General features: G+C 38.6%; 1 protein-coding gene across 11 annotated transcripts in view; it reads right to left on the bottom strand.

Annotated features, from left to right (window-relative positions):
• EPC1 (enhancer of polycomb homolog 1) overlaps positions 1-26,136 on the bottom strand; it is a 331,961-nt gene that overhangs the window by 50,117 nt on the left and 255,708 nt on the right. For 3 of the 11 annotated variants that reach the window (XM_070944627.1, XM_070944632.1, XM_070944625.1), the window contains exons 13-15: positions 16,451-16,592; positions 15,960-16,311; positions 2,901-3,140 (exon numbers count right to left, since the gene is read on the bottom strand). The exons of 1 other annotated variant lie outside the window; for it this stretch is intronic. In XM_070944627.1, the coding sequence (XP_070800728.1) occupies positions 2,918-3,140; positions 15,960-16,311; positions 16,451-16,592 (717 nt within the window). In that variant the 3' untranslated portion in view covers positions 2,901-2,917. Of the gene's footprint in view, positions 1-2,895; positions 3,141-14,107; positions 14,641-15,959; positions 16,312-16,450; positions 16,593-26,136 lie in introns of those variants that run through there. 7 more of the 11 variants (XM_070944622.1, XM_070944626.1, XM_070944623.1 and 4 more) reach the window with 5 other exon arrangements.

Raw genomic sequence — 26,136 nt, 5'->3', positions numbered from 1 at the left:
GGGCCCTGACCTAGGTGGATTACCCCCCCCCCCATCCCCTTTGGTCTCCCTCCCAGTTCCCCTTAAAAGATTATTAAAAACCCTAATTAAAAAACCCCTCAATCCCCGCTTTAAAACATGCCACCTCTCGGGGCTCCAAAGCCCGTCCTTAAGGTAGGCCTTTGATAGAGTGGAAGGCCATCGCCGCGAGAGGGCGGCATCTCGCAGCGCGAGCAAATCTGCCGAGGTGTAAGCCATACAAGTATGATGAGATGGAAAAGGGGAACCTTGGATGTCAGCGATATTTAAAGATAGTCATTGAGGTGACAGATGGCAAAAGAGGCTGGCCAGGATGAAGCTGGGACCCCTTCACTCTCTCACAGTGATGGGGCGACCAGATCAGATGGTTGCAGTGCAGGTGGATGGCCACAGCCGTTCTCTCACCGCGGCTGGATGTCAAAGGCCAACAATAGTCACTCTCTCCCTGCAGATGGAGCAGCAGTCCTTGACCTGGACTCTCAGCTTCTCCCTCCAGCCTGCAATCTCTCCTCCCCCGAGCCAAGGCCTAAAGGTGGTAATCGGGCGGCAGGAATAAACTAGCCAGCAGCAGAAGGAGATAGAGAACAAACATAAAAATCCAGGAGGGTGATAATAAAGTCCCAGAGTCAGTAATGATGGAAAAATGGGCCGACCTAATAGAGAGTCCAGGTAGCAACGGGGGGAGGCCATTTTCATAGGGGGGGGCAAATCCAAGGGGGAAACCAGATGGTAATTGGCAATCCCCCTCTATCACTCCCCAACTCCCTTCGATGTTCCGGGCCAAATCACCCCCAATAGTCCTGCCTGGTTTCTCCGAGCAAATTCTGCCACGATCTTCCCAGGTCTCGGTCCATGTGGGGGGTTTTCAGGCGCAGCTGACCGCTGGACCATACACCCCAAGCCTCAAATCTGGGCTAAATAACTGTTTGAAGCGGCCAACAGGGCTCTGAGCCTCCGGGTGCCGGGTCCATCGCCCTCCGCTTCCCGCACCCCCCCTCCCCCGGCAGCCCAGCTTTTTTCCGGCCACCGTCAAATCGAAGGGAGGCTTGGGTCGCTATAGATTATTCCCTCGGCTCCCTCAGTTCTCCATCCGGCTCAGTTAGACTCCCCGGACCACCTTAACTCCTTCACCTCCTACAGTCGGTCCGTAGGATGAAATGCCCGATCTCCGGGGCTCCGCGGCTGTGGAGTCATCGTGGAGGCCGCCATCTCCGCCGCCGCCCTCCTTACAGCGCTCCGATTACGTTTCCTTGCTGTAGCTCTGCCATCCCAGGGCCAATCCCAATAAGGGATGGCACATCCGAACCGTCAGACCATCGGCATGCTGAACATGGGGCCCAAGATCACTAAAACGGCCTCCGACGTTTCCAAAGTTCTCCTTTTCCACATCAACCTCAACAGCGAGCCCCTCGGAGGTCCGCTATCTTGCGCATGCACAGGGAAACTTTTCTATGCAGTATAACCAATATCAACTTGGACATTTAGCTTGTGCTTTAGCTAAGAGTATAAATGAAACATCGTCTGCTATTGCTGCATTAGCTGATGAGATGGGAGAAGTAAGGAAGTCTATATTGCAAAATAGCTATTGATTATATGCTATTAAGAATGGGTCATGGGTGTGAGGAATTCCAAGGCCTTTGTTGTTTCAATATTTCAGATCACTCCCAATTTATAGAATCCAAGTTAAAAACATTACATAATATTACTACACATTTAACTCATGTAACTGAAAATGCAGCTTTTAGGGGGGGTTGGGATACATTAACCTCATGGTTACCAGGCTTTGCATGGTTAAGGGAATTATTTGTTGGTATTTTACTTATTATAGGTATAGGTCTTATCTCATGTCTTTGTATTAAATGTATACCTGTTTGCTGTAGTTTTTGGAAATGCTGGTGGAGATGTTGCTGCAAAGTGAAGAAACAAAAGAAATTGACTGGAGAATCGTGTGGTGGCTTAGGCCGTAGAGAGGTTTCTATAATGCTGCAAGATATACATAATTTACAGGAATAAGAATTGGTAAAGAGGAGGAGTAGGGATTGAGAGCAATACGGATTATTCCTGTAAAAAGTATAACCTGAGCTACGCCTTATTTTACCTTGTATAACCTGATTATATAATTTAGCTAAGAGAACATAATAAGACTTAGGAACATGAGAAAAGGAACTGTGTAATTCCTGCGTATAATGCTGATGTATGTTCTTAGGATATGCTTGTTTTGCAGGAAATCTTTTTCTGGGTCAACGTGCCCTCATTATTAAGGGGAAGTACACATATAATGATATCACAAGCATAAGCAATATTTTTGAGTAGGGTATTTTTTACTGGAAAGGTGGGGATTTTCCAGGGGGCAGAACATGTGCAAAATATGTTATATAAGTTCTGAAACTGGACTCTAGGGACATGCTTGTATCCTGTTGTAATCAGACCTGTGTATTCTGAAAATGTATAAAGATTTGCAAGAAGAAGGCTTAATTGCTTTTCTCTTCCTGTGAGAGAAAAGTCACTTTGCAAAGTTATAATAAAGATCCTGTCTTGCATGTTCATGGTCTTTGTCTTACTTTCTAATAAGGTACATACTGGTTTCCTGTTTACCACAGGGACAAAAAGTAGTCTGGAAAAAGGGGAACTGGGCAAAAGGTGGGGAAACAGATTAAGCATCAGGAAATTCATGGAGAAACAGGCATTCCGGGAAGATTGCAACCCTGTGGTCTTTGTCAAAGGAGGCTGCTGGGAGGGATTTGTGGTTCGGGTGGAGGGAATAAAAAGTTGAAGAAATGTATTCCTCTGTGTGCCTACCTGGTAGCCACCCGTTTTTGCAAGAACATATTTTACATGCAATAAACTGCTTGTTGCTTCACTTCATGACTGTCAAATTTCTGACTGGTGAGTCTGTTTCTCACACTGGGATGTGCCATGTGCCTCTTACCTTCAAGGCAGTGTTTTCTGTTGACAGGGCCCTTCGGCCTATCCAAGGCTGCTCCAGGTCGCAGAAGGCCTTCATTTTTGAAGCAGCTTCAGAAAAGGCTCTTCCACAGCCTTTGCAGCCTCTGCCCCGTACTTGTGCAATTTTCAGCGGCTCTGGAGGCTGTGTGAGAGCATACCCCCTTCTTCCACGGCCTCTGAAAATCATGGGAGAATGGGCATGATTTTGAGAATAGTTGTCAAGAGTTGGTGTACTCTGGCATGTCACCCAAAAAGTTTTATAAAACCTTAGTCTGGGCTAGGGGCAATGAGATTTTAGCTGAGTGGCTGTTTTGAATACAGAGGGTTTCAATTTCAGACCTTTCTAGTTAAAAAGAAAAAAATGCAGGTAGCAAGTGCTGGGAAAAACAATGCAAAGACCCTGATTATCATTGCCGATTAGAGAAACCCAGGAGTAGCCTAACCTATTGTAAGGCTGCTTTCTATGTTTATGTATCCAGATCTGAAAGTTCACTGCTTCATCACACTATCAGCAAATCCATTTCCAGATAGCAGTTTCACACTCATCAGAGTTGTACTACTGCCATTGATAGCCAAGGGAATGAGAACCTGTGGAATTTCCTTTTCCAAAATTTCCTTTTACTACATTTCAGACAGTAAGTTTCTGGCATTGTTAAGCCAATAAGCAAAAGCTCTCTAGCACAGACTTCAGGTTCAGAAATTCTAAATTTTCTTCTTTTTGCTAAGAATCCCAAGACCTAATAAATGGACACAAATAGGCCCAGAGAAACAATTCAGAACATAGAACGATAGAGTTGGAAAGGACCTCGGAGGTCTTCTAGTTCAACCCCCTGCTCGAGCAGGACACCCTATACCCGTGATGGTGAACCTATGGCACGCATGCCACAGGTGGCATACAGAGCCATATCGGTAGGCATGCGAGCGTTGCCCTAGCTCAGCTGATTTTCGGGCCTTCCGGTCCCACCGGAAGTGGGCAAACAGGCCGTTTCCAGGCTCCGGAGGGCCTCCGGGGGGGGGGGAGGCCGTTTTCGCCCTTCTCAGGCTCCTAGAAAGGCTCTGGAGCCTGGGGAGAGCAAAAAACAGGCCAAAAGCAGGGGGAGTGCAGGGGGTCGCACGCGCGTGTGTGTGTGTGGGGGGGGGGGTTAGCCATCACTGCCGTATACCATTTCAGACAAATGGTTGTCCAGTCTCTTTTTGAAAGCCTCCAGTGATGGAGAACCCACAACTTCTGAAGGCAAGCTATTCCATTGGTTGTTTGCTCTCAGAGTTAGGAAATTTTTCCTTAGTTCTAGGTTGCTTCTCTCCTTGGTTAGTTTCCAACCATTGTTTCTTGCCTTGCCTTTTGGTGCTTTGGAAAATAGTTTGACCCCCCCTCCCCATGTTTGTAGGAGCCCCTCAAACAGGGGTGAAATCCATCAGGTTCTGCAGAACCGGTAGCGGAAATTTTGAGCAGTTCGGAGAACTGGCAAATACCTCTGGCTGGCCCAAGAGTGGGGAGGGAAGAATAATAATAATAATAATAATAATAATAATAATAATAATAATAATAATAATAATAATAATAATAATAATAATAATAATAATTTTATTTCTATACCGCCCTTCTCCCGAAGGACTCAGGGTGGTGTACAGCCAATTTAAAAACACAAGACACAACAATAATTAAAAATTAAAATAATTAAATAGATTTGGCCGATTTAAAACCCCAAAAATTAAAATACCCCAATTTAAAATTATTATATTGACAGCCCTGCCTGGCGGAACAACAGGGTCTTCAGTGCGCAGCGGAACACCCGGAGGTCGGAGATCTTACGTATTTCCGGGGGCAGTTCATTCCACAGGGTTGGGGCTCCCACAGAGAAGGCCCTCCCCCTGGGTGTCGCCAGCTGACATAACTTGGCTGATGGCACCCTGAGGAGACCCTCTCTGTGGGAACGGACTGGTCGGTGGGAGGCTATTGGTGGCAGAAGACGGTCTCGAAGGTACCCGGGTCCTGTGCCATGGAGCGCTTTAAAGGTGGTAACCAATACCTTGAATCGCACCCGGAAGACCACTGGGAGCCAGTGCAGCTCGCGCAGGAGGGGTGTCACGCGGGCACAACGAGGTGCGCCCATAACCACCCGCGCGGCCGCATTCTGGACCAGCTGGAGCCTCCGAGTGCTCTTCAAGGGGAGCCCCATGTAGAGAGCATTACAATAGTCCAGCCGGGAGGTGACAAGGGCATGAGTGACCGTGCGCAAGGTGTCCTGGTCCAGAAAGGGCTGCAACTGGCGGATCAGGCGAACCTGATAAAAGGCCCCCCTGGCCACGGCCGTCATATGCTCTTCTAAAGACAGCCGTGCGTCCAGGAGGACACCCAGATTGCGAGCCCTCTCTGTGGGGGGAAAGATTCACCCCCAATAGTCAGCGATGGCACCTGCTGACTATATCGGGACGCCGGTAGCCACAGCCACTCGGTCTTAGAAGGGTTGAGTCTGAGCCTGTTCCTCCCCATCCAGACCCGCACGGCCTCCAGGCAGCGAGACATCACATCAAGGGCATCGTTGGGGTGGTCTGGGGTGGAGAATGAGGATTTTGCAGTATCCTTCCCCTGGGGTGGAGTGGGAATGGAGATTTTGCAGTATCCTTCCCCTGCCATGCCCACCAAGCCACACCACGCCCACCAAGCCATGCCCACAGAACTGGTAGTAAAAAAATTTGTATTTCACCACTGCCCTCAAATATTGGAACAGTGCTATCATGTCACCCCAGTCCTTCTTTTCATTACATTACCCAATTCCAGCAACCGTTCTTTATATGTTTTAGCCTCCAGTCCCCTAATCATCTTTGTTGCTCTTCTCTGAACTCTTTCAAGAGTCTCAACATCTTTTTTATATTGTGGTGACCAGAACTGGATGCAGTATTCCAAGTGTGGTCTTACTAAGCTTTGTAAAGCAGTACTAGAACATCACATGATCTTGATTCTATCCCTCTGTTAATGCAGCCTAGGATTGCATTGGCTTTTTTGACTGCTGCCACACACTGCTGGCTCATATTTAAGTGATTGTCCACTTGATGAATTCCCCTTCAACCCCCTCGTCTAAACCATTTATGAAGATATTGAAGAGTACTGGGCCTAAAACAGAACCTTGGGGTACCCCACTGGTTACTTCCCTCCATGTGGATGTAGTTCTTTTGAGGACTACACATTGAGTACAATTTGTCTCCCAGTTACAAACCCACCTGGTGGTGGTACTGTCTATCCCACATTTTATTAGCTTGCCAAGAGTAGAATAGAATAGAATAGAATAGAATAGAATAGAATAGAATAGAATAGAATAGAATAGAATAGAATAGAATAGAATAGAATAGAATAGAATAGAATAGAATAACAGAGTTGGAAGGGACCTTGGAGGTCTTCTAGTCCAACCCCCTGCCCAGGCAGGAAACCCTACACCACTTCAGACAAATGGTTATCCAATATCTTCTTAAAAATTTCCAGTGTTGGGGCATTCACAACTTCTGCAGGCAAGTTGTTCCACTTATTAATTGTTCTAACTGTCAGGAAATTTCTCCTTGGTTCTAAATTGCTTCTCTCCTTGATTAGTTTCCACCCATTGCTTCTTGTTCTACCCTCAGGTGCTTTGAAAAATAGTTTGACTCCCTCTTTTTTGTGGCAACCCCTGAGATATTGGAAGACTGCTATCATGTCTCCCCTAGTCCTTCTCTTCATCAAACTAGACATACCCAGTTCCTGCAACCGTTCCTCATATGTTTTAGCCTCCAGTCCTCTAATCATCTTTGTTGCTCTTCTCTGCACTCTTTCTAGAGTCTCAACATCTTTTTTACATTGTGGAGACCAAAACTGAATGCAATATTCCAAGTGTGGCCTTACCAAGGCATTATAAAGTGGTATTAACACTTCATGTGATCTTGATTCTATCCCTCTGTTTATGCAGCCCAGAACTGTGTTGGCTTTTTTGGCAGCTGCTGCACACTGCTGGCTCATATCTAAATGGCTGTCCACTAGGACTCCAAGATCCCTCTCACAGTTACTACTATTGAGCAAGGTACCACATATACGGTACCTGTGCATTTTGTTTTTTTTCCCTAAATGTAGAACCTTGCTTTTTTCACTGTTGAATTTCATTTTGTTAGATAGCGCCCAATGTTCAAGTCTGTCAAGATCCTTCTGTATCTTGAGCCTATCTTCTGGAGTGTTGGCTATTCCTGCCAGCTTGGTGTCATCTGCAAATTTGATGAGTTCCCCATCTATCCCCTCGTCCAAGTCATTGATGAAGATGTTGAAGAGCACTGGGCCTAAAACAGAGCCCTGGGGTACTCCACTGCATCCTTCCCTCCATGTAGATGCAGTTCCATTGAGGACTACACATTGAGTGTGGTTGGTCAGCCAGTTACGAATCCATCTGGTGGTGATGCTGTCTATCCCACATTTTTCTACTTTATCTAGTAGTAGGTTATGGTCTACTTTATCAAATGCTTTACTGAAGTCCAAGTAAATTATATCGACAGCATTCCTCTGGTCCACTAATTTTGTGGTAATTTTGTGGTCTACTTTATCAAATGCTTTAATGAAATCTAAGTATTTATTAATTTGGTCACTTTGTCGAAGAATGAAATAAGGGTTTTTTTGGCATGAACTGTTTTTGATGAACTTCTAGTTATAACCTTGTTTGCTTCTAGGTGTTCACAGATTTGTTGCTTATCTTTTCCAAGATTTTCCCAGGTATTGATGTCAGGCTGATTGGTCTGTAATTTCCTGGATCTGTCCCCACACTTTTTTTTTTTGAAGATGGGGACCACATCAGCTCTTTTCTGGTCCTCAGATAGTTCCCCGGTGAACCAAGAACTTTGAAAGATATGTTTCAATGGTTCTGAAATCCCGCCTGCCAGTTCTTTTAGCATATAGTCTGTCAGGACCTGCTGATTTGAATCTGTCTAGCGCTGACAGGTGTTCTCTTACCATATTTTTGCATATTTTAATTTGCATTCCTAACCTGTCATTTATGGTTCTGTTTTTGGCAACTTTAGTAGTGTTTTCTTTTTACGTGAAGACAGATGTGAAGTATGAATTAAGCAGTTCTGCTTTCTATTACCTGTTACTTCTTTGCCATCTTCTCCCATTAGTGGACCGTTTGTTTCTTTGACTTTTGCCTTGTTTTTTATGTGTTGGAAGAAACTTTTTTTTTTACTGTTTTTGATATTTGTTGCAAGTCTTACTTTGTTCAAAGCCTTAGCTTTCCAAACGTCATCTTTGCAGGTTTGAGCTAATTGTTGGTATTCTGCCTTAGTTATGTGTCCCTCTTTCCATTTTTTGCCTCAGTTGGTCTGAGAGTTCTTTGTGGAATCATGCTGTTTTTTTCTTGGTTTTTCTTTTCTTTTTCAGTCATATTGAGTTGGACTGGGCTTTTATAATAATATTTTTCAGAGTTTCCCATGCTTCTTGAGTTGATTTCCGCTTTAAGAATTTAACCCATTGAATCCCTCCCAAGCTCTAAGTTTGTTTGTTTGTTTGTTTTTAAACATGTTTTATTTGCAGTTTTCTTTTCACGCCATGCATATTTTGTGGACAGTGTATTGACTGAGTCAAATCTTTTTTAAACAACACTAACAATAATAATACAAATAAGTATGTGTAATCCTAATCTTCGAAATTCAACAATACTATTCTCTTTTCATAATTCTTTATCATTTTTCCCATTAATTCATTTAAGCATAGATAACATTTCTTTGTGCCATGTATTTGTTATCCCCTACTAAATTACTATTATTTAATATTTTAAGAATTACTAATTATTCCACCATAACTTCAATATTCCAAATGTGTAGGATTACTAATAAAGCCAAATATTAACAATATTTAATTAATCCCGGGAGTGTATCTCAAAATCCCAATTTCTAATCCTTAATATTTTAAATTCACAATATACTTTAACACACTATTAATGTTAATAATACAATTAAATTACCTAATCCTAAATTTCCATCTACTAAGCTTGACTTATTTTTAGTTATAATAAGTTGTATTATCTATTAATATATATACTATTTTCCCTATTTGTATTTTCCCATTTTATTAATATATTTTCTCATTATCCATCATCTCTTAACCTTTTTAAAATTCCATCATTTATTGACCTTTTAGTCAGCCTTTTATCTCTCTCTCTTGGAATCTTGTATCTCTGTTTAATATTTTTGTGCCTACTGAACATTCCCTTCTGCATATCCTTTGTGTCTGTCAGGGCGCTGATTAATCCCATTCTGCCTTTGGGATAATCGCACCTTGATTAAGAGGAGTGGATAGAGACTTTTCCTTGCAAACATACTTTAAGAAAACAAAACACGAAGATATATCTTCTAATAAACTCATTTATTTGTTATAAAGAAAATAAAACATCTTACTGATCTAATTAGTTACATTTTGAATAAAGTTCGTGCCGGCTGCTTCTCAGCAGTCGGACTTCTTGGCAAGAGAAGAAAGAAAAGAAAAGTGGGTGGAGAGACATGCGTAGTTTAGCTTACTGATAAGGATTCTTGGCAAGCTACGGAAAGTCTGATAGTCCAGAAAATGAGAGCTCAGCTGGTAAATAAAAGAACGCAGTGACAGTCTCTTTCTGCTGTATTATTTGAACACCCATCAACAAGACTTCCTTTTTTAAAAGTGATTTTTCTTTTTTTCTCTACATCTTTTTTTTTAAAAGGTATTTTTCTCTTTTCCCTCTGTTCTATTATAAGCTTTTAAGGAGTTATCTAATTGATTCCTACTTATTAATCCTTTATTTTTAGCTTCTTGAGTCTCATTTTGATTTTTCCCTTCCACTGCTTCTTCTAATTTCTCATCTATTTCTTGAATATCGTGTTCCTCTTTTCCCAATTGTTGAGTGACTTCAATGTTCATTTCTGTATCTTTAAACAACCCCCTTGTCTCCTTATTGTTCTTTATAGTTTCATGCACACTTTTTAGCATCAAGAATATTTCTTCATATGCCTCTATTATCCCCTGAAAATCCATTTGATAACAATTTAATAAAAATTACTCAGTATATTTCTATAGTTCCAATGTCTCAATATTTAAAAACTCCTGCTTAATAAAAATTCATTAATCCCATAATTATACTTCCAAACCCCCTAAATTTATCTTTAAAATTCTTCAGTAATTTACAACCTTATATCTTCCAATTATATATCTTCCCAATTGTCCAAATTTTAAAGTCTTAACTTTTTTCTTCTCTCACCTTTCTTCTTTTGTCTCGTAGAGTGTTCTGTTGAACAACATTAATAGTCCAAATCCAAGTTAATCCACTAGATTCCTCCAATCTTTCAGATCCTTAATCCAATAGCCAATTTTAATAAAGTTTAGTTATTTGAAAGTTAGTTCCTTTTAGAAATCTTCAGAAGGGGAAAAAAACTCATTAAATATTCTCAAGTTATCCAAGTCATCTTCTAACATAAAAGTCAAGGTCAGGGCGTCTTCCAGATGTTATTACTTCTATTCTGTGTATTAGACTTTGTGTGTGTTGAGTTCACTTTCATTGAGTATACTGCGGCTATAGTGCTGTAGTACTTCTCTTCTTCCAGTAGATGGTTCTCTTATTCCCAAATCCAACGTTAAACAGTCTGTCAAAAACAGCTGATTATCTGATAAATCCAGGGGGTTTAGAAATACGAATAAACAAGACAAGTTTCTCCCGAAAATTGTTTTAAGCTTTTTTCAAGCTTTGTGTTTTAAAGCTTCCCTTGGGCTTCTTTTGCCTCTTGATTTTCAGTTTTTTTCCCCTCTTCATGTATTTAATTGCTGCTTTCTTAGGCTTGGAAGTTATCTTTTAAAATTCTTGTATTAAATCAGGTCTTTAGAGTAAAAGTTGGTAATTATCTCACCCAGTTTCAATGCTCTGTCCACAAACTGCTCCAGCACAAAACTTGTAGTCCCGGTTGTCCCAGTTTGTGACTACCAAAAATGGCTGTCGTCCCTGCTGTCGTTCGGGAGAGCTTGCTTCGGACCTAACGAGGAAATTGCGAGTTGCTTGTGGTCAGCAAAATGCCTCTCCTTCCTTCACCGCCCTTACAAGGTGGCTATGACCCCGTAGGGTCTCCCGACAGCGGTTACTGGCTGGATTTTGTGAGGCTCGGGGGAGCCCACTATTTTCCAACCATTCTCGCCGCGACATCAACCGGAAGTCCCAAGCTCTAAATTTGTTGAAATCAGCTCTTCTAAAGTCTAAGGCACTAGTTCATGTTCTGTTGCTTGTGTCTGTTTTATATTATATTAAATTCTAATATGACACTGTTACTCTCCCCTAAAGTTCCTGCAACTTCAAACTCCTCTATCACTTCTTCTCTGTTGGTAACAATAAGTTCCAGTATAGCTGTCCCTCTAGTTGCCTCCTCTACCTTTTGGGTGATGAAGTTGTCTGCTAGGTTTGTCAGGAACCTGTTTGATTTTCCACTTGATGCAGAGTTTGTCACCCAGTTGATATCAGGGTAAAGTCCTCCATTGCTATTGTGGTGTGTTTCCTACATACATTTGTTAACTAACTAGCAAAAAGTTCATCTATTTCTTCTGCTTGGTTGGGTGGCCTGTAGTATACGCCTATGGCAATGCCATTTTCTTTTTTCCTTTTATATGAACCCATATGCATTCTGGGAGGCTTTCATTCTAGCTTTTATGCATTTCTGTAGAGATGTAGTGATCTCTTACATATAATGCAACTCCACCACCTCTTTTGTTAGGTCTGTTTCTTTTGAATAGTTTCTATCCTTCCATCAGTACATTCCAGTCATGGGTTTCATCCCACAAAGTTTCTGTAATGGCAACTGTATCATACTTGCCCTTGTGTACTAGTATTTCAAGTTCACCCTGTTTGTTTCCTAAACTTTGAGTGTTCATGTATAGGCATTTAACTTCTTTGTGGCCGACCCTGAGTATGCTTCCTATATCTCCTACTTTGCATCTGAGTTTTTCTTCTCTTTACTCCCTACCTCCTTATATTAGATTGGGCCCACACAATATGCAACCCCCAAATAAGACAAATCCTATTATGTCTCAGCACACTATGTGAATCCAGTCTTCAGGGTTAAAGGGCACACATATTAAGACAGAAATTTGTGTTTAGCACTAGAATTAAGGTCTGTTTACCCAAGAATTCTTCAAGGACCAAATCTGAAGTACAGAAGCCTCTTCCATTTCTGGCAATTGTTACATTTGGTATCAGAAATTCATGTATCTTAATACATTAAGTATCTTATTTCCTGTAGGATGGAAGAATCCAAGGAAGTAGACATTAATGTATGAATAACTTACAATCAAATCTTAGTTTATTAAAAAAAAAAGTCAGGGTTCTGACAGATGCCCTAATTAAATCATGAGCCTCAAGCCAAGCTTCAAAAGAAATCCAGTTATTTATTAGGAGCTTCATGCCAGCACGGACCAGGTGGAGCAAACTCTGACCTCAGTTAATTCGCGCTTTGCCTCTGACCGTTTTCCCCTCCCCTCAATATGTGTCATCAGTCACATTCCCCAACAAAGCAATTTTGCTGATTGTAAAAGTCACTCCCTCCGGCCACTGTGGGTTTCCGTGGAGATGATCTCGGCGTATCGGTTGGAATGTGCCTTGTTTTGACTGATACCAGCTCCTTGATGCAGCTGCGAAATTCACTTTTCCATCCCCCTTGCGTATGGCAACTCGAGAGTAGGTCAGGGATACTTTGCGAGTTGACAATTAACTGTGTCAGAACAGAATGCATTATTCTCCTTTGTAAATTGAAGTTTGAGGCACATTTTAAATGTAGAAAAGTTTAATACCTGCAGAGATCAAAGGGCTAGCTGGGACAGAGCAAAGAGGAGATAAATCTAATGTATCTCTTTCTGTAGAGACTAAAATGCACTAGTATTAATATAAGGCTGTATCAGGATTAACTCCTGCATTCATTCTGCCAGTGTATACCTATTAGGAAAATATTCATAGCACGGGGTTTATGTAACATGTTTGAACCACAACCTAGCCATTTTTACCTACCAAGACAAACTTAGTCTTGATTTTTATGGTTCAGTATGTTGTATACATTCAAAAAGTACTTGATTCAAAAAGCATGATTCACCCAATGCTTCACTCCACTAAGTGAAGTCTTACAACCAGAACCATACCAGTCTTTTGTCCCATTTTCTTTTGTTCAACAATTCTCAACAGTCTCTAGGTGATGGAAGCCACAGATCACTGAGCCCCATTTATTCATTTATTGATTTAAAAATACTTTAATTTAAAAACAAGCATGCTCAGCTGTTTTGGGTCACATTCTCTCAGAATAAATTCATAAAATGAAACCAGTATAACGCACGCCACAGACTTCTCTGTCAACATGTAATGCCCTGGGTTTATTTTGTGAGAGTTCTATCACAATTTCCAGGTGGGATTAAAAACCTTAAGGATAATGTACACTATCAGAGTGGGTATACTGACAAAGCACTAGCAGCAGAGTCCTAAGTACCATTCTCTTCACAGAAGAGAGGGCAAATATTTCCAAAGGAAGGCACCTGACAGCTGTGGTTCTGGCCTTGCAACATTTTGGAGAATCTCAAAAGAAAAGGGGGGTAGGGGGAGGAAAGCTGGCTGTTTTCAGAAACTGGAATGATGAGATACACACAGGAATTATTACATCCTTTTCCCTTTTAGCTTTTTAAAAGGAACAAGTGAAGAATGAAGTCTTTAATAACTATTACACAATAAAAACAATTTGTGATGAAAAGAATGGCAACACAGCATAAAACTCCAGTTGTAAGGACTCCATTCGCATATTTGATTTGACACCACCATTTTGGTGTCTAAAAAAATGAGACAACAGAGGGGGCAATATAAAGAGCAGCAACATAACTTTAAGTGCTTTAAGTACCAGAAATTGCACATGTTTGTGTGTTAGTCAGTGAGCTACAATCCATGAGACTTCGTTTTTAGGTTATGTTCCTTGTGATTTTAGAACAGGGAGATCATATTGAGTAGTACATTCCCCATTTTTAAACTGATGCCTTTAAAAAAATCTGTATGTATGTCATCATTTTTCACATGATACACAAAAAACTCAAGGACCCAGAAGGGGAAGCAAGTTTTGTTAATACCATTTACAAAATACCAAGGAGTCCACAGCTATGTAACACATTTACTACCACACAGGAACAAATGAAGGTACAGTGTACAAAAACTGTAAACACAGCACAATAAATAGATAAAACAGCAGGTTCCTCACCATGCACATGATGTCATGAGACTTCATCTCTATACAATCTCACTTCTTACACTGTTGCAATTCTCTCCCCCCCAAGTGCAAAGCATCACAAATGAACAGTTCTGTATTCAATGAACATATATACAAGGGAATTACAAATATGAAGTATTGTACAGGTAATTGCTGTTATATTAATTTACAGATATTCTTTCCTATTAACAGTAAGAATAGAAAAACCAAAGCATGAGATATACACTGCTGTCAAGTTTCCACAGCTGCCACAGAAACACAATATGCTGCATTCTATCATCCCTTGCATTCAAATTGCTACTGATGCATAGCACCTAAACAAGTTCACAAAAGTTGGAGTTTCATTACTACAGAAACTATGTCACCTCCATTGCTACTGTATTGTCTGCTATATTGTTCAGTGCTGACTTTTCTGTTTCATGGTTTTCCCTGTGAAATGAAAGTGGAAAGAACACAAATGCATTTTTAAGTATTTAAATAGAAAAAAGCCACTCTTAAAAATGGTAAAAGTACTTATTTTCCATCTTTGGAACTTCAGTAGTGTAATAAAATATTTCTTTACATTTTCAAGTCTGTGTTCTCATACTTATGGAAATGTTATGGAAAAAAGCACCATCTACACTTCAAAATGAGATATTGCCAATCTGAAATAAGATTTTAATAGAGAAAATCAGTTGTTTTTTGGGCAGTCAGTTCATTAGAACTTCTCAAAGGAAAGAAAAGTACCTGCAGCTTTAATGTAGCCAAGATTGGGTACAAGTAAATTAATCCAACACCATCCCCTCCAACTGTGGCAATAATGAAAATATCAATGAAATTGATGAAAAGAGCCGTAGTGTTCTTTGAATGAAGTCTGAATCCTGACAATTTCTTGAACAAATTCATGGAGCCATCATCTGGGATTTTTCATTTGAGTTCCCAATCTATAGCCCTGGTATTTCCAGGTAATGTCATATTCCAGTATTTGTCAGATTTATATCCTGTCTTTTTTCATTAGCTCAAGGTGGTATCCACAGCACTCCCTCTTCTCATTTGTCTACAAAACAATCACCCTGTGATCTGAGAGAGAGACTAACTTCCATGGCTAAGAATGGATTAAACCCCAGTCTCTGTGGAGCCACTCCAACAATTTAATGACTACACCACACTGGTTTTAATATATTAATGTTGAAAATTAAAAAACATAGGGGAGGGGAGAGGAGAGACTCTGACCACATGCAATATTTTCAGGGTTTGAACACATCAACCTTAATATTGCAAGTATTCCTGTATACACATTTCCAGGTTGGAGGTAGTAATATGCTTGGGGTACCCAAATCTACAACAAAAATAGTAAAATGAAAAAAACCCAAACAAAACAAAACAAAACAGAAGATTTAAAACGTAAAAAGTGAGAATTCTATAATCTTTACAATGAATGATTAGCAGGTTCAAATTTTATTAAATGAAAGGAAAATTAGAAGCTGTTATTTAGACTTTGGTAGGTGTTTTCTTTTCAGCAGCACCAAAAAGGCCCCTTTTCTTTGGAAAAATCAAGCTCTTCAAAAGTAGCCTGTCCCACTTTTGATATAAAGTTACCATACATTTATTTAATATTTCAAACTATAGCATTTCCATTTTCATTAAGAAATTCTTAATGCAGAAATTGGACAGTTTGAAAGAATTTTCTACTGAGACTAGACACCCATACATATTTTCTTTTTCAATAATAAGAATTCTAGGTGATAAAAAGTAAGAAAAGCACTTACCTTGATACTGTGTTCACAGAGGATGAGGCTGGCACCTGACAGTTTGCTGCAGCCAGCTTTAAGGCAGATGATGGAACAGCACTTAGAGTCCTAGGTATGTGACATGCACTGAGCATATTAATAGAGTTTTCAGTGGCAACAGATGAGGGTACAGTTAATCTAATGTTGTTCCCAAACAGAACCTGAGTTGTTGTAGAATTGGCAGCAGTTACATGGTGACTCAGTGCACTGTGAGAATTTAAAGTCTGTGTTATATTTGAAGGCTGTAACAAGGCTGAACCTGCTGTTGATGAGCTTGTATGTACAAGTGCTGTAGGCATAGTACTACTGAAGTGTAAGCCCTTATATAATCCTGTGAAATAAGTAAAAAAAACAATAATCTCACCCCAAATGACAATAACAACAGGTTACTGGCTTAACTCTTTCTCTCTCATATACATCCCCCCCATACACAATTATTTTTTGGTACTATAATCACTACCACTTCTTACTTGAGGCTTGAAGGATGCCATTCACCCCAATTCCAAGCACCACATCATCCTTCATTTTGAATCCCATTAGCTGTTCTGATGTAACCAAGGCTGAAGCTGCAAACTGAGCACTGACAGAATCCAATGTCTTGGAAATAAAACCCTTTTAAAGAGAAAGAACAATCACACACTGCAATAATGTAATAACTGCAATTTAATTAACTTTTGAATACTAAATTATTTAAAATCAAACCAGTTAAATTTAATTTAAATAATGATGTCAAAAGCTACTATAATTAAAATGTCAAATAGTCCCACAAAAGCAGAGCCCAACAATAGAGAATGGAAAAGTCATCAGCTTCTGTTAACAGCAAGTATGGAATATTTCTTATTCAAACCTATAGTATATAAGGGAGGGAAGAGTACACAATCCTAAAACAAATAACTTAACAGCCATAAAGGCATGCACTAAAGTTCTGCTTAAAAAATACCATTTTATTTATTTATTTATTTATAAAAATATTTTTATTAAACATTTTTCTAAAAACAAAAAGAAAGTTTAATTTTTTTTTCCTTTTCAACAGTTTCGCGTCAGTAAAGAATTTCTTACTCATACATTTTTTCTCCCTTATTCTAATGTATCTTTTGTACATATACTTCTAATATTAATTTATTTATTTACATATATACATATAAATAACTGTGTACACAATTTCATTTCTACAGTTTTTGTTTCCTCATATTTGTTATTGTACTTCTACTCCTATTTCGACCATTATTTAATTCTTCCTTGCCTTTTATCTCTCTCCTCCAGCCATTCATACCATTTCTCCCACACTAAGTAATATTCTGTTTCGTCTTTTTCTTGTATCTCCTTTGTAAGTTTGTCCATTTCCGTACATTCCAAAACTTTTCTGATCAAATTATCTTCGGTTGGTATATTATTGTTTTTCCAATTCTGTGCGTAGATTATTCTTGCTGCTGTGATAATATGAATAATTAAATATTGTATTTCTTTTTCATATGACCCTGGGAGTATTCCTAGTAAAAATATTTCTGGCCTCATCTCTATACGTTGTTTGATTATTTCTTCTAATTGTGATCTGATTTTACTCCAATATTGTTTTGCTTTATGACAGGACCACCACATGTGGTAATACGTTCCCTTTTGCTGTTTGCATTTCCAGCACATTGGTGAAGTATTGGGAAACATCTTTGCCAGTCTGGCTGGTGGCAAGTGCCACCTATAAAACATTTTGTACATGTTTTCTTTATAGGATACAGACATTGTCAGTTTATAATTTTTGTTCCATAATTTCTCCCATTTGTCCAATTCAATGTTATATCTGAATTTTTTTTGCCCAAATTATCATATTTTCCTTAACTACCTGCTCTTCCAATTTGTATCTTAATAGATAGTTATAATTTTTTTTAATCAATTTATCTTCTGTGCTTTGGAGGATTTTATCTAATTTGTGTACTTCTCTTTGGAACCCATATTGTATCAAATCTGTTTTATATCTAGATTTTATTTGCATGTAAGGCCACCAATCAATGTCTGTACCCTGTTCTTTTAATTCCTGCCTTGTTTTCAATTCCCCTTGACTATTTAACAAATCTTTATGTCTTTTCATTTTGTCAATGTCTAATGCATTTGGGTAAATTTGTGCCTCCATTGTGGATAACCATTCTGGAATTTTATCATAGTGATTCTTTTTTATCCCTTGCCATGTTTGTAGTAGTGCATCTCTGATTAAATGTTGTTGAAAATTGTTATGTTGTCTATTTTTTCCCTCCCATAAAAAGGCATGCCACCCTCTCTGTAAATCGTATCCCTCTAATGTTAAAATTCTTTTGTTTCGTAATTCCATCCAGTCTTTAATCCATATAAGTGATGTTGTTTTATAGTAAATTTCCTAATCTGGGAGTCCAAATCTTCCTCTTTCTTCTACTATCTTGCAGTGATTGTATTTTGATTCTTGATTTTTTCTCCTGCCAAATATAGTTCACTATTAATTTATTTAGGTGTTTAAAAAAGCTTTTTCCTAATTTTATGGGTACTACTTGGAATAAGAATAGTATTCATGGTAACACGTTCATTTTAATCGATGCTATTTTTCCTAAAAAGATAGTTGTAATTTACTCCAAATTTCCAAGTCTTTCTTTACCTGTAGTATTAATTTATTATAGTTGTCTTCTTTGATCGATGAACCTTTATTTGTTAATCATATTCCTAAGTATTTTATTTTTTTTGTCGTTTGGATAGCCATTTTGTCTTCTAATTCTTTCTCTTGCTGCTTTGTGAGATTTTTCGTTAATGCCTTTGAGTTTATTAATTTTAAGTCCCGCTACTTTTCCATATTCCTCTATTTGTGTTATTAATTTGGGTCCTGTCAGTATTGGTTGTTCTAAAATGAAGACCAGATCGTCAGCAAAGGATTGGACTTTATATTCCTCTTTTTTTATTTTCAGTCCTTTTATTTCATTTTCACTTCTGATTTTATTTAACAATATCTCTAATGTTGAGATAAATAATAAGGGGGATAGAGGACATCCCTGTCTCACTCCTTTTGCTATTTTTTTTTTATTTGATTTATATGCCGCCCTTCTCCGGAGACTCAGGGCGGCTTACAATGCGTTAAGCAATAGCCTTCAAACTTTTGTATATTTATACAAAGTCAGCTTATTGCCCCCACAAACTGGGTCCTCATTTTACCTACCTTAGAAAGGATGGAAGGCTGAGTCAACCTTGAGCCTGGTGAGATTCGAACTTACAGTAATTGCAGACAGCTGGTGTTAATCACAATGCTTTTAGTCTGCTGAGCCACCAGGCCCTATTGTGAATTGTTCTGTAGTATCTCCATTTATTGCTATCTTTGCCGTTTGGGTTGAGTATACTTTTTCTATCATCTTTACAAATTTGTCTCCGAATTTCATATTTTCTAATTGTAAAATAAGGAATCTCCAATTTAAATTATCAAAGGCTTTTTGTGCATCCAAAAATATTAATGCCATTTGTTTGTCTGGATTTGCTTCATAATATTCTAATACATCTATTATAATTCTCATGTTGTTTTTTATTTGCCTTTTTGGCAGAAAGCCATTCTTTTTTAATCTTTCCAAAATTATCAATGTAAATAGTTTGTAGTCTGCATTTAACAGTGAAATGGGTCTAAAGTTTTTGATTTGTTGTTGGTCTGTATCTTCTTTTGGGATAAGCGTTATAGTGGCTTCTGTCCATGAGTTAGGTATTCTGGCCTTCAGGAGTGCTTCATTAAAAATTTCTAGCAGTATTTCATCTAATGGTTGTTGACATGTCTTATATAATTCTGCCAGAAGTCCATCTGGACCTGGTGCTTTGTTGTTTTTCTGTTTTTTTCTTGCCTCCATTAATTCTGTCATACTAATTGTCCCATTTAATATCTCCCTCTGTGTCTCCTCCAATTTTACTATATTCATCTTATCTAAATATCGTTTAATATCTTCTTCGGGTATATTCTCTTGTGTGTATAGGTTTTGGAAAAAGTTTTTGCTATATTTTTTTCCTTCTTTTCTGTAGTGTCTCTCTCCTTTCTCATCCAGTAACTGGTGTATCATTTTTTTCTCTTTTTCTTTTTTCAATTTATTGGCATGTTCAAAGTAGTTTTGCTTTGTTGATTTAATTTTGTGTGCCATCTCTGCTTGTGTGGTTAGATTAATCTTGTGTTTTATCAAATCTATTTTTTCTTTAATTCTTTTGTTCTGGGGTTCCTTCTGTAAATCTAGCTCCCATTTTTTAAGTTCTTTTAACAAATTGTCTCGTTCTTGTTTTTTATTTTTGTTTTTCTTCGCTGTGTAAGCAATTGTTAGACCTCTTAGATATGCTTTTGCAGTATCCCATAGGTTTTGGAGGGATGTTTCTTCTTTTGTATTTATCCTAAAAAATATGTTCATTTCTTTTTCAATCATTTGAATATATTCTTTATCTTTTAATATTTCTTTGTTCAACATCCATCTTTTTCTTTTCTTCTGGCCTTTCCATGTTACTCTTAATGGATTATGATCCGCCCATGTATTAGTCATTATTTCCACTTCTTCTATTTCCTTTCTAAGTTCTGTCGTCATCCATACCATATCTATCCTAGACCACGATTGATGTGGACTAGAATAGAATGTGTATTGTTTTTTTTCTTTATTTCCCTCCATGTATCTTGTAGACATAATTCGTGTGTCATCTCATGAAATGTGTCAGGTAGTGTCTTTTTCTTTATTTTTCTTATTGCTTCGATAGTCTTTTTTCACATCCATAATCGCGTTAAAGTCTCCAATTAGGCATATATTTTCATATTCTAATTCTTTTGCTTTATTGTGTATCTTTCTATAAAATTCATTTTGGTTGTTATTTGGTGCGTAATTTTTTTTTTAATTGAAAAGTTTTATAAGAAATACAAACAATTTTCTCCCCCCCACCCTTTCCCCCTCCCCACATAATAGAAAGTGTACATTTTCTTATACATAATAAATGCATGTTTCCCTTAAAGAAAGCATTAAAGTAGGACATTTTAATTGCATTCGGAGTTGTTCTTCTTCTCTTTCTTCCCTCATTCCACAACAAACCTTCTTCTCCACCTCCTTTCTTTCCCTTCCCTCCCTCCTCTTCTCTCCTACTTTCTCCTTCCTCCTCTCCTACCTCATCCTACTTCCTTTTCCTTTCCCCCACTTCTCTCTTCTTTTCCCCCTTCACACCTTCACTCCTACTCCTGTCCCCTTCCCTTCCTCCTCTCCTTCTTCCATTCCTCTCCCTCCCTCTCCTCTTCCTACCCACTCCTCCTCTCTCCTTTCTAACTTTTTTGCTGTGAAATATTCTCCTCCTTTAGTATCTGAGCAACTCCTGTATTCTAATCGTAGATACTTTCTTCTGTTAAAACATTTCTCTATTCACCACTTTTTTTCCCCATCCCAACCCTTATCCCACCCTCCCCACCCCCCACCCCCGACTTCCCAGAGCAAAAACAGGGTATAGCATCTAACAAACATATGCTAAAATAAACTAACTAATTATAAATTTCAAAACTCCCACACGTGCTTTAACTCCCCTTGCTCCAATTCATCAACCTCCCTTTTATAAATCCTCAAGACCAATTACGTTAAATTCGTTCATCCTAATTATAAAAAAAACTTTTTCTTGATGTATAATCCAATACTTTAGCAATATTACAAACAGTAAAAATCATAAGTAAATTTCATTTCCATACCCTCGAACATCATTCTTTTTGAACTTTACTCCCTAATAAAATTCTGAATTTAACATTAATCCTCTTCATTCAAAAAATTGGGTATCTTGAGATCTTACACATTTTATCTCATATACCTGTTAAAATAATATAATCTTATGTTAAACATTTTAAAAATCTCTTAATACCTTTAAAACACTTATTTACCAAATATAAATTTCAAAATCTACCAGAGGATATCTTTCAAGTTTTCAATTAACCAATGTTAATACCTCTAATTTTTTAGAAAGCAGCCCTTTTACTATCCAAAACTAATTATCATTTTGTAATAGAATTCTGAATTTAACATTAATCCTCTTTGCTTCAAAAAGTTGGGCATCCTGAAAGCTTACACAATTTATCTCATATATCTTTTAAAATAATATAATCTTATGTTAAACATTTTAAAAATCTCTTAATACCATTGAAACACATATTTGCCAAATCCAGATTTCAAAATCTACAGGAAGATATCTTTCAAATTTTCAATTCCTAAAATAGCCTTTAATACCAATGTAATTAAACTTCTCAGTTTATTACTAGAATCTTCCTTCCCCAAAGAGAAAAAAAAAGCAAATACTTAATCTTCTATTCTTCTCTTCTTTCTATATTTTTTCCAGTCCTTTTTTTTATTAATTCTTTCAACATTCCCCCCAATTTTATTTTTGAAAATTTTAAAATGTTGATTTGAGATTGATGTTTCTGAAATACTCGCTCTTTTCTTGAAATCACTTTTTCTAGTTTGAGATCTCCATTTCGACTCTTCTTGCTTGTATAGTCCTTCAATCCATTCCTTTGTTCATATAGCCAAAATTTGTTGCCATAAAGTTTGTCAGCTTGTAATAAAGAGTCTATTTGTTGCTTTTCTATCAGTTGAATGGAAGCGTCTACCCAGTTCTTTGTTTCAGCTATGCCAGCCTGCCTTTCAGTCCTAACAGCCTCTCGATCTTCCAAGGGCAGACTCTTCTGAAAATTTTCCTGCTGCCCATCTAACGACTCCTTATAATTTTCCAAGCTGTTTTCTGAAAAAGCTCTTTCAATTATATCCAGAAGCGCAGAATTAAAGGAGTCTAGAAGTTCTTGAAAAGCTTTAACAGTTACAGCTTGAGAATTTGCTGATTCACCAGCCCTGCTGTCAGCCATATTTCAGCCACTTTGTATTTATCCAGCTATTAGGTCGACAATTCCAACTATTTTCCACACAGTATAAGAGCAAAATTTTAGTTAAAGTCAATACCAAATTCTTTTCCTCAGTACCAAATTCTTTTCCTAGGCGCTTCCACTTTAAAACTTTCTCTTAAGGTGTAATCCAGTAGCTGTATCAATGTTGCAAACGTTAACAAGCGTAACAAGCACTTTCCCTTGTAGCTTCCTCCTCCCGCCCTCAGGCGCCATTTTCTGCATTTTAAAATGGAGTTAAAGTGTTACTTGCAATTTTTTTTCTTTTTTCTCCTGGTTTGCTCTGTCTGCAATCAAGGTAAAGATGTTAAAAGTCCCCTCATTTTTTTTCCCAGCAGATTTTGGTCGTGGCTTCTAGCTCCGCTTTTGCGGAGTCGTCCCTGGTCCGGAGCAGCTTGACAGGCTTCAATAGGGAGCCCACACCCTTCGCGCCCCAGGATTTCTCCTAGGGCACTTGGGGGGGCTCTACCTCCGCCTGTCGACTCTTCTCTCTCCCCTTTGCCCGGGGAGAGGGTTCCAAGCCTCCAGACAGCTGTTTTTCGGCTGTTCTGGGGCTTTTACGGAACCGGGGATCGGGCGCTCATAAAAGAGCGTCTTCAAAGCTCGCGGAGCCAACAGGAAGTCCATTTGGTGTGTAAATTGAGATCAATAATATTGTTTTTTGTTCTGTTTTTATTTCAATCATTAAAATTCTTCTCTCCTCATCTGTGTATATTTGTTTTGATTCTAGTTGTTTTTTAATGTATATTGCTATTCCTCATTTTTTTCGTTCTGCTAATGATGTGTACAATTCACCTAATCTTGGGTATTCTAGTAGTTTTCTGTGCTGTTTCTTAATTTGTACTTCCTGCAAATTTATAATGTCCATATCTAATCTTTGTAGCTTCATGAGTGTCTGCGTTCTTTTAGCTGGTGAGTTTAGACCGTTTATATTTATTGAAATCATTTTTATTTCTTCTTCCATATTTCTTCTTATTTGTTCGTTGTTCTTAATCTTCTTGTGTTTCTTGTTTCTCTTTGTGTTTTTTCTTTGTGTTTAAATACAAGAACATAACCCTTGTATTTATTCAATTGTGATGTAAGGAAGTTGTAATTTCTTCTCTGGTCTCTCACTCATCTTGGGATTTGTTTGAGGGTTATTATTTTCTTTCCTTTGTATAATATCGATTCATCTCTCATTTTTTTATAGATTTCGTCCTTTATCTTTTTTTTGGTGAATCTAACGTGAACTTCTTTTGGCAATTTGTGCCTGCAAGCATAGTTCATCTGTACTCTGTACACCTCATCAATATCTCTTCATATATTATCTTTGTCTCTTTGCGTTGCCTCTGCTAAAATTTCCGCCATTATCTCCCCTAAGTCTTCGTCTTTGTTTTCCATAATATTCTGAAATCTAAGGTAGAATGATGCTTTCTCCATTTCCAGATACACAATTGATTCTTCTAATTCTCTACTAATTGACACGTGTTTTTGTTCCATTGTCTCTATTTTCTTATCTGTTTGTTCCATTTTTGACTCCACTGTTTGGATCCTTTGTTTGTTTCTGGAAATATTCTGTTGAATTTTTTCTATTTTGTCATCTATTTTTAAAAATATTTTCCTTCATTTCTCCCATATCGGATTTGAGATCTTCATGGTTTATTTATTTATTATTTATTTATTTTGTCGCATTTCTATGCCGCCCAACTCCCAAGGGACTTTGGGCGGCTTACAACAGAGAATAAAACAATGCAACAATATCCCATACAAAAGTTAAAAGAAGACATTAAAACATTAAAACGTTAAAACACATACACTCCAATTTGTGGCCGGGTCTCACAAGATCACTATAACGAGATCAACGGCCCCAGGCCTGCCGGAAGAGCCTGAAGGTTCTTTTTTGTTTTCTCATGATTGTTCGCAATGGCTTCTTGTGTTTTAGTCATTGCCTCCTGAATCATTAACAACGTAGATTGAATGCTTTGTATATTGGACATAGAACCTGCTTTATCTGCTCCAAGCATACTTTCTATTGATCGCTGCTGTGCTGGTGAAGATGTAATGGATGTAGGGTTTGAAGCTGTTTTCTTACTTATTTTAGTTATTGTTGTTGTACCTGTACTTGTCATTTTTCCTATCCGTAGTAAATTCTTCCAAATTATCATACAATAAGTTAATTCTAGGGATCTTAAACGTATTAACCATGGAAGTGGTCAGTTCTCTTCCCTTGTATAGTTTTTAAGTTTGTTTTATACAATATCAATATTAATTCCTTTTATATATATATATGCAACCTCCTGGGCTTTGGTTTGGCTCCGAGTCTAGGGTCTTGTCATGTGCTCATGGTGTGTGTTAGTTTGCTTTGTGTGGGGATCGGAGGGGGGCACAGCAGCTGGAGATGCCGCTGCGGTCCGGCCCCTGGACGATGGCTGCATTTTGTCTATGGGATGGGATTGGGTTTGAATCTGGTGAGGATGATTGGTGGTGGCGTCATGTATTATCCTGGGTCTGGTGTCAATGTTTGTGGCTGGGGCTCATTTGTTGACTAGGGCTAGTTTCCAGATGTCTGGTAGGTGGGAGAACCCAATCCCATCCCATAGACGAAATGCAGCCACCGTCCAGGGGCCGGACCGCAGCGGCATGGCCAGCTGCTGCGCCCCCTCTGATCCCCACACAAAGCAAACTAACACACGCCATGGGCACATGACAAGACCCCAGACTCGGAGCCAAACCAAAGCCCGGGAGGTTGCATCACAGCCACCTGCTCAAGATGATGCATCACAGAACTCAGGATGTTGCAACACTGAGGCTCAGGAAGTTATAACACAGCCGGCTGCCCAGGATGTTGCAGCTCAAGACTCAGGATGTCACAACACTGGAGCTCAGGATGCTGCCACACGGCCCATTACCCAGGTCGTTATAACACAAAAGCCTAATGGGCACACAGCTAGGACCTCGCCCACACAGGATATTACGAAACAGTCGACTAATCTGCAAACATCAACTCCATCAACTAATCAAGATGTAACAACACAGCCAACCAACTCGCTTACAACGACAAAGCCAGCACTCCCCACCTCCCCACCAGTATTTATAGAGAGACGGCATCTCCGATCACGCTTTGCTCGCACATGCACGAAGCCGAAGACACTAGCCTGAAGATGACGAGTGGGACCTCGTCGAAACGTCGCCAAGATACTCTCAATCTTACACGGGAAAAGACCCGAATGCACCAAGACTTGCATATATATATATATAAACCAATATATATATATATATATATATATATATATATAT

The sequence above is a fragment of the Pituophis catenifer genome, unplaced genomic scaffold (assembly GCF_029215685.1).
Source record: "Pituophis catenifer annectens isolate HBS135680 unplaced genomic scaffold, rPitCat1.0.hap2 SCAF_5, whole genome shotgun sequence".
NCBI lineage: Eukaryota > Metazoa > Chordata > Lepidosauria > Squamata > Colubridae > Pituophis > Pituophis catenifer.
Note: the sequence above shows the minus strand (reverse complement) of the source record. Positions and strands in the feature narration are given on the sequence as shown.